Source organism: Myotis davidii, unplaced genomic scaffold, assembly GCF_000327345.1.
Source record: "Myotis davidii unplaced genomic scaffold, ASM32734v1 scaffold419, whole genome shotgun sequence".
NCBI lineage: Eukaryota > Metazoa > Chordata > Mammalia > Chiroptera > Vespertilionidae > Myotis > Myotis davidii.
In genome coordinates, this window is record NW_006294998.1 from 2630805 (window position 1) to 2640829 (window position 10025).

General features: G+C 34.3%; 1 protein-coding gene across 1 annotated transcript in view; it reads left to right on the forward strand.

The window, feature by feature from the left end:
* The window catches only part of GPC5 (glypican 5), a 1306619-nt gene that overhangs the window by 668546 nt on the left and 628048 nt on the right, over positions 1-10025 (forward strand). Inside the window, exon 7 of the mRNA XM_006769575.2 lies at positions 6941-7097. Within this exon, the coding sequence (XP_006769638.1) occupies positions 6941-7097 (157 nt within the window). The remainder of the gene's footprint in view (positions 1-6940; positions 7098-10025) is intronic.

Consider the following 10025-nt stretch of genomic DNA (forward strand, 5'->3'; position numbering starts at 1 on the left):
GATTTGCGTGCTGTCTCTAAGAGACATTGGTGGGGGGAGAGGACTGGAAAGGACTGATCCTCCCTGAAAGAAAGGGGGAGGATTTCATTACCTGATGACCCAAATCCTGAAGCTAAAGTTCCCTCCATACCCTAGAAAAAATAATATTTTTGCACAAATCAATTATTTGAAAAATATTTTTACATATTCATTTTAAAAGGTAATTAAAACTTCCCTTTTCTTTCTAGTTAAAAGGAATTAGTATGGCAAGTAGATATGTTCGAGAAATATTTCTTGATATGATATTTTAATGTCAAATTTTTGTTTAAATAATTTCATAGATCTTTCAAATAAATATTTTTTCTCCCAATTTACAGATGCAAAACATGTTTCCAGTTACTCAGGAATGAGATAGTTTTTAATGTATTTCTTATTAAGGATTAAGGAGAAAAATAATTTAGCAAGATTGCAAAACTAAGTCTTTAGTCTAGTGCTCCTTTTTATCTGACTTCATATTACTTCTTTTATTTTAATTCTAAATTATTGCATATTCATGAATGCCAAATTGGAAGTACAGTAAGGTATGTACTGAGCACTTGTTAAGAACTAAAACATAGTATGAATTCAAATTTATATGAATGTATATCTTTCAAAACGCATACACATTGTATGGTATGTGCTCAATAGATGTCACTGAATGAATAATGAGTCAATCTTCCAGTCAATCAGCATAGATCCAAAGTTATTCTAGAACATTATGGCCTCCAAAGATCTGAGTAACAGTGAAGCCTTTCATTGACTTAGATGTAAAGGGCATTGCAGACAAGGTAAACATAATAAATTATTTTCAAAGTTAAAATAAATAAATTAAACCTTGTTTATTTAGCATCAACAATGTTGAAATCCCTATGATCATGATGGTGAGTAGATGATGATTAAATCATGTTCTCTATGATCAACGTATCCAGCTATATCCAGGATCAATCTGACCCATGCTGTCAGGCCTCCAATAATACCCAGTTCCCTCTAGCAGGATCAATACTGCTGTCTCCTCTGTATGACGGTTCTGCCTCACAATGTTCATTTTCTTGCTTCTCAGTTATCATGCATCCACAAATGTTCATTTTCATTCTCACAATTACAATAAAACTTATTAAAAAATGCCAATAAATTTCCCATCAACCAAAATAATAGGATTTTCACAGTAAGATCCGTATTCAAAATCTCTTATTTCCCAATAGCATATGCCCAAGAAAGTTAATTGTCAATGAATGGTACACACATTTAAAAGGTCAGAGAAAAATGTGTGGACTGGAAAAATAAGTTACTTGAGCTAAAGTTAAAATTATGTACACTGTAATAAGTTGAAGAAGAGCAAAGGGGTTATTCTATGTGAAGGAAAGACAAAACTCAGGAGTGAGGAGATATAAAACAAGCATAAACAAATTGTAGACTAGGCATTCATATAATTTCTGTATGAAGAACACAATGCTGTGTGGCTGAGTTTGGGTACTGGGGGCAGTGGGCAGTGTTTAGACATATTTTCTTTTAAAACTATATCATATATGGGACCTTGACTGCAAGCTAAATTTGAACTTTTTTAGGCCACATTTCCAAAAGTATGTCAGTGGAGGAGGGGTTAATTTGCTCATGTAAATTTGGAAAATGAGAGGTGAACCTAAACTAAACAAAATTGCTTCCTGTCAAATTCTTCAGGGATATCAAGAAGGGGCCATAGCATGAATTCCTCAAACATTTTGCCACCAGACCACTTTCTGTGACTCATCTATCTGGACTGATATCTATCCTCTAGGGAACCAGTGGTTTTTGATAGTGAAGAGTCACAAAGAGTGCTAAGGCAGAGAAATGGCATGGCGAAAGTACTGATTAGGGAGAAATAAGCTGGTGTTAGTAGATGAGAGGGACTAATGTCCACTGCAGAAAAAGGGGTTGGGAAGATAAGTTGTAGTGACGCATTACTAGTGGAGACAAATGGTTCTACTTTAATATACAAAGTGGTAGAGTATGTTTTATATCCGAGCCTTACTTAGAAATGAACTACAGGTTAATAAGGGCTATAAACAAAGACGTGAGTGTAATATATATACAGATGAGAACACAATTTGTGAGGATGGGTTCCCAGAAAGAGACTAAAAAGTCCCATCCTCCTTCCCCTGTCACCAAGCTACAATCTCTGTGATTTATGCCGATAGCCATGTAAAACTTACACCTTTTATTTTATTTTTTTAAAGAATAGAGGATTTACATTGTTAATCGAAAGGTCTTTATTTTTGATGTGAGGAGAAAGATGAGAAAACTCAGAAGAAACAAAAATAGCTTAGTTCAAAAGATGTGAGATTTGCCCAACTGGCGTGCCTCAGTGGTTGAGCATTGACCTAAGAACCCGGTGGTCATGGTTCAATTCCCAGTCAGGGCACATGCCTAGGTCGCTGGCTGGATCCCCAGTGTGGGGATCTGCGGGAGGCAGCCAATCAATGATTTTCTCTCATCATTAATGTTTCTATCTCTCTCTTCCTCTCCCTTCCTCTTTGAAATCAATACAAATATATTTTTAAAAAGATATATGAGATTTTGAATATGGATCTTACTGTGAAAATCCTATTATAGTTGATGGGAAATTTATTGGGATTTTTTACAAGTTAAGTTTTATTGTAATTGTGAGAATGAAAATGAACATTTATGGATGCATGATAACTGAGAAGCAAGAAAATGAACATTGTGAGGCAGAACCGTCATACAGAGGAGACAGCAGTATTGATCCTGCTAGAGGGAGATGGGATTATTGGGAGCCTGACAGCATGGGTCAGATTGATCTGGATAAAGCTGTATAAGTTGATCACTGGGAACAGCAATTATATCTCTTGCTCAGAGAATTGGAAAAAAGTGAGAGGCATTGAAAATTGGAAAAAAAGTGAGAGGCATTGAAAAAGTGAGAGAACCTGAAAGATAGAGACTAGGTCAAATCCTATAGCATAATCTTTTCAATAAGGTGTTGTCTTATGGATATGTCGACATTTTATCCTGAGCAATGTTAGACCCATGGTTGGCAAACTGCGGCTCGCGAGCCACATGCGGCTTTTTGGCCCCTTGAATGTGGCTCTTCCACAAAATACCGGCTCTTCCACAAAATACCGACTTCTGCGCATGGGCCACGAAGTTTCAATTGCACTGTACGTGTGCGCCCACACGTGGTATTTTGTGGAAAAGCCCCACTCAAGGGGCCAAAAGAGCCGCATGTGACTCAAGAGCCGCGGTTTGCCGAGCCGCAGTTTGCTGACCACTGCTAGAGAATCCAAGAGACCAGAAGAAAACATTGCCCAGGATGTAAGTGGCGGTTAGAGAGTGTATTCATTTTCTGTTGCTGCACAACAAATTACCACGTTTGGTAATTTAAGAAAACTTTTATTTATGAATGCATAGGTCCATAGTTTAGAAGTCCAGGTGGGCTCATTGCTCAGGGCTTTCTGCTTGCAGCGGTTCTCAACCTGTGGGTCGCGACCCCTTTGGCGGTCGAACGACCCTTTCACAGGGGTCACCTAAGACCATCCTGCATATCAGATATTTACATTACGATTCATAACAGTAGCAACGTTACAGTTATGAAGTAGCAATGAAAATAATTTTATGGTTAGGTCACAACATGAGGAACTGTATTTAAAGGGCCAGAAGGTTGAGAACCACTGGTTAGGGTCTCACAAGCCTCAATTGGGAACAACAATTATATCAAGTTGTCAGTCAACCTTGAATCAATTGGAGAATAATGGGGAGAACCCCCCTATAGACTCAGCTAAGTTGTCAATACAATTCAGTTATGGGACCGAAGGCTGACTTCCTTGCAGGCTGTAAAGTGGATCACTCTCAGCAACTAGAGGTTGCTGGCAGCAGGACTTTTGGCAGAATCTCTCACAGGCCCTCTCACAACATCCAAGTTTACACCTTCAAGGCCAACAGCCTGATCTCTAAAGTCCAATCATCCTTCTGCCCTCCCAAAGCTTCAAAGTTCTCTGATTTATGCTGATAGCCAGGCAAAATTTTCAGCTTTCAAAGAACTCATGTGATTACAGTAGGTCCACCTATAGGGTCTCCCTTTTGATGAACTTGAAGTCAACTGAATTATAACCTTAATTACATTAGCAAATTTTCTTTTGCCATGTAATTTAGTGGATATGACAATGACATTATATTCATAGTCCAGGGATAAGAGTGGATCATTTTGGGGCCTATTTTACAATTCTACCCACCACAGATATTTAAATTAAAATATATTTTTGTATAGTTCTCTCTTTTAAAAATGTGACTTCCTGTGTCTTATAGATATTTCTTAGATTACTTCAGTGATTTAGAAAAAAAAATTTAAAAAACAAAAAAAGTTGTCTTTAAAACAATGTTATCAATTATCTTTATAAGTCACTATAAATAAATGAATAATTCTCAAACAATTAATATATTTAATTGCTTTCAACCAAAACCAATTTCTTAAAATAATAAGTTTTTATTTACATGCAATATCTTTCCCTTTATATTTTTCATTTTTATTATTTTTTATTTTATTGTTTAAAATATTACAAATAGTAGTGCACATGTCTCCTTTTTTTCCCCATTGACCTCCCCACGGCCTCCCCCACCCCCTGGCACATGCCCTCACCACCCCCCCGCCTGAGTGTCTTGTGTCCATTGGTTATGCTTATATGCATGCATGTAAGTCCTTCGGTTGATCTCTTAAACTACCCCCTCCCCTCAACCCTCCACTGCTTTCCTACTGTAGTTTGACAGTCTGTTTGATGTTGCTCTGCCTCTGCATCTATTTTTGTTCATCAGTTTATAATGTTCGTTATATTCCACAAATGAGTGAGATCATGTGGTAATTTTTAGTTCAAATTTGTTGGGTTGGGTCTTTATAACTTGTGTATTGTAGGTGTTGTTCCTAAGACACCATCTTTGTTTTGCCCAGAAACCAATAAAATATTGTAATAATACTTAGGGAAGTAAAGAGAAAATAAAGTTAAAATGGAAAAGTGTTGAGAAAGAATGTTAGAAGCAAAAGGGGATAACACATCACCAGAAAGTTTGATTTTTTGTTGTACTTATCAGGTAATATTAGAAATAGTTTAATTTAACTCACCTAATTGAATTCTTTAAGTGCTGGGGGTGTTTAAGTAATATTGTAATAAAATACATAGTAAAGTAGATAATAATAATATATTAATATTTAATTTCCCAACACTGTGCAAAGTACTTTATGTGTATTTTTTTTCTCACAATAAGAAAAATTGCTCAGGTATATCATTGTCCATATTTTAGAGATGAGGGAACAAGCTAGTTATTCAGTAATTTATATAATGTCCATTGTCTCATGGTTAATATATGTCAGAATCAGGATTCAAATCTAAGTATGTTAGACCTCAGAGACCAAGGCCTTTATGATTATGCTAAATAACAAATGGCAAATGGTATAAAACAACGCCATTATCCTTCCTTTCTTGTTTTGGGTTTTGGATTTACATGTGCTTTGTTATATATCTGTATCTCTCCTGCAGGACGAAGCACATACAGAAGTGCATTAAACATAGTAACTTACTGTTGCCTAAATCCACTTGACCATAAAGGAAGCCCTCTTTTTAAATACCTATTAGATTAATTTAATTAATTAAATTAATTAATACCTATTAATAAATTTGGTAAAATGCTGATGCATAGAAATAAATTCTGATAAGAATTTTAACAGTATTGCTGCTGTTTTAGCATTTCATTTTTGTTAGAAAAAATACATTTTAAGGAACTGTAATATTTCAGAATTCATGACCTTTTTTGGAACGCGTATGAATTGTCAAAGTGTAGTTGCTTAGTGTAAATATTCTTTAAATGCTAAACATATTTGTCTTAGGTATACGGCGAATATTTCACTCTATTTTTTCAATATGAATTTCTTTCCTTGGTTTGTGCATTTAATTACTGTCTGATAATCAATATTATTATATAGACAATCTCTTAGAAGTAACAACATAATGCTTTCATAAAACACCTTAAAAGTGTAAATGATCATTAAGTGTTCAGCAGAGGTATATTTCATTCATAATATAGCAGTACCCTCTAGTGCTCATGTCTGGTCATGTGCTCTCCAGAACTGCCTTAGAGAGGGTAAATATCATATATTGGATCATTTTACTCAGCTTTTGTGTTAAGTGAAATAGTTTATTATTTATAACATCACCTTTTTTAAAAGGAGTTCAGGCATTTATATTATTCAAAAATACTACCAGCACTCCTGTGCTCTAGGGAATATAGCTATTCCATCTATTTTAGTCATAAAAATAAATGAAATCCTTGAGAACCAAGAAGTTGGTTAAATTTCTTAACTTACTTATAGAAATGGAAGTAGGACTTAAGTCTTTTGTTCCAAGGTTTAGTTCTGTGCTATATGCATTGGACTATGTATTTGATCCAAGAACCAAAGCTAAAAATGTATATGTCTAAAATTCTTTTAACCTTTTTCTGGAAAAATAGTACCAGTTTAGTAAAATAATTTTTGGGAAATTTTGGATTGTTGGTTTAAGAAACAGCAGAATATACTGTAATATACTGCAAAGGAAGTTGTGTTGCATTGGAGTTTGATTTATTGCGCTTAAACATTGTTTATTCCGAAACAAAGGATCCTCTTGCCAAACTTTTCATGAGCAAGAAGACCTGGTTTTATTTGATTTCCAAAGCTTTAGAACAGAGCTAATATTCAGATTGTAGCCCTTTTGGCTGTAAAATCTTGCACATTATTTATTATTATTTCAGTCATTTTTACTTTTCTTATACACTTGACCTAGTACAGTGTCTACATCAAAATAGAACACTCACATAAGAACATAATCCTAATTTCTATATATGTTCCTGAACAGCATTTTTAAATGATTTGAACTTGCTCTTAATATATTTTTTAATCCATATTTAGTTGTTACAGGGTAGGTCACCCAAACCCGACAAGTGGGAAGTTCACCTGGGCAGTGGTGGCGGCGTGGGTGAACAGGTCAGCGGGGACTGTGACGATGAAGATGGTTGTGGGGGATCAGGAAGCGGAGAAGTCAAGAGGACACTAAAAATCACAGACTGTAAGTTATGATTCCAGTACTATTATTAAAGAATCAATTTTGAAATATAGTTAAGGATAATTATTGTTATGAATGTAAAGTAATAATGACAGTAAATTTAGAAGCATGCAAGAGGAGTTGAAATGAACCTATTTTTAGTTATCTAGGACATACATGCTTGGGGTTTTGTTTATTTTTAACTTATGGCTTTTAAATGGTGGTAACCTTTTTGTAGGAGAAAGGAGTGAATGATCATCAGTGCTGAGAATTAAAGGTTTTAAAGTGAGATCATCCTTAGGGCATGATCAAACTAGTAACTAGTATGGTGGATAATAAATGTATATTGGTGAATAATGTTAAACGAGGATGGCTAAGACCAATAAATAAATAAATAAATACTGCGCTTTAATATTATCATGCCATGGTATCATTATTTAATAGATTTTCATTATAGTCAAATTGGAAAGAAATTGGTTAACAATATGTTTGTTATGGTAAACACACACAGACACACACACACACACACACACACACACACAACAAACAACTACTTGGATTTAACTCTTACGAATTTGGTTTTCCAAAAATGCTCACCAATCATTCACTTCATTTTGTTTGTATGGGTTTGGAAAACACTTCTGGTATAGCTGGACCAATCAATATCACAAAAGATGGAACTGCAAAATTAAACAAAAATCACCAAATGAATTTAGTATCCTTGTGTTAACATACAAAATGAGGAATAGACATTCTCCATTGTTATGCGTATACATTTGTTGACATGGGTGAGACAACCAAAGTCATCAACTGAGAAATGTGTGCAAGTGAGTGTACCCAGAGCAGCTAACTTTCAAGTATTCATTTATCTCCAGTCATACCAAAGATAATTGCTTTATAAAGAAATCTCTGGACCTGTGCCTTCTGTGGAGACTGGCCTGACAGTCCCCCTCTAAACCACAACAGGCTATTTTGGGTCTGTTGGACATGTCATGGTGGGAGAAGATTTTATTTGCTTTTTATTCTTTTGTAGTTACTGTAGAACAATACTAATGTTTCAAGCATCAATGCCCCATTCCTTCTAGCACCTTATTTATAAGCCAAACATTGGAAAAAGGAGTAGAAGCCAAAAGAGGTGTAAAATCAAGGATTAAAATCAATACAAAGAAATATATTTTTCTGTTAAAGACAGTAAGAAATTTAACATAGAAGGTAAACAGATTTAGTACACTTGGAGCAGCAACTGAACAAAGGCCACACAATTTAATGTATTAATATAATTAATACAATTTCCGAGTGAAAATTAAATATCTTCTACTTTTGTAGGAACAGATAAGTATATGTGTTTTTGTTATTGGTTTTAATACAGTTTATCTCAAGAAGAAAAAATGAAAACAAAATGGTTTTATTAAAAAAAATTTTTACTGAGTTAAAATGTCCTCCACTGTATTTTAGAATTATGATACTTATATATTAGGGCACTACTGAGTAATCTTTCATTTTTATCCTATCCTTAATACTGATATGTACTATAATTTCATTGCCATTTGAATATTAAGGCATAAAAAGTATTAGAATAAATAGCTTAGGTTGAAATTTCATTCTAATATTGATTGTATGTGTGTACATACAGAATTAGCAATTTTATAGGAATTTTTCACCCCTGATCATATTTATAAGCTCAAGAACTTCTTATGTAAAAATGGATAATCGTTTTTGTTTCACAAGAGAAGTAGAGACAATGGAGGATATTCACCTACTAATAGTTTTCTCACAGATCCATACTTGTCAAGGTGGCAAGAATGAATTTTTACTTCAAAACCCTGTTTTCAATTACTACTGAAATGGACAGGTATGATACAAGCAACTATCCATCAGATCTGGGAAGATTTAAGGCATACATTGTTTTCAGCAAAAAAAAAATCCCCATCTGCTGTCAATGGCTTGCTGGTTATGTTTCTAAGAGTTTATAGCTGTTGCCTTTCAATTTTTAATAAGTGGTTAGGAAGCCACTGTGGATAACATGCTGAAACAGAGAGGGGCAGGGAGAGTAGCAAAGGTAGGTCATATTTCTGTTTTCATAAAGCACTGTAATATTTTTCCTGTGTTTGGCTAGTTTGATATGTTGGTAAAGCAAGTTAACACATAGTTTTACATGGTCTTACTGACTTTAAAATATTGTTCTCATGAAAGCTTACCAGGTCGTCCTTTGTGCTCAGAACTTGAAATACACCATTATTTCTACCTTACATTGATATTTATTCTTTGTAAAATGCAACTTAAGTTGAACACAGTCCATTTGCCACCTCAAAAATGAATTTATTTCTTTATATAATTATAAGGAATAATTGTGTCATGTGAATGTAATGATTTTGCTCAATTTGTGCAAATGTCCAGGTTGTTAAATATTTTACTGTCGCTTGAATCAATTTTCTATTTCATTTGTATCCCTCCTGTAGACTATTATTAAATGTAAACTGTCATGTTTCTTATAAAACACAGCCATATATGTAGTGTTCTCGCTTAGGAAATTGAAAATATTTTCTTAATTCAGTGGAATGGTTTTAAAATTCCAATGTTATGGAAACTTATTTGATATTTTTATTTATTGAATTTGGGTCTTTACATAGGTACGCATATTTCACTGGTGGCCTGGTTCACAGGATTGAAATGGTTTTAAGCCTTCGTTTCAGTTCACCGCTGATATCTGCATCTTTTCAAAGTACCTAATGGATGCAGGTTCTAAACCCCAGTGGAAAAACGTTCTTTTAGCCATAACAAGCTGCTTCAGATACCAGGCTTTCAAAAATAGTAGGGTGATTTTAAGTCTTTGAATTGTCTTCACCTTTGCCTATTGTCATATTCATCATTGCACATACAACATGATGTAGCATGTTTAGCACTTTTTAATTTTTTTTTCTTTATTGAATAAGGTATTACACATGTGTCTTT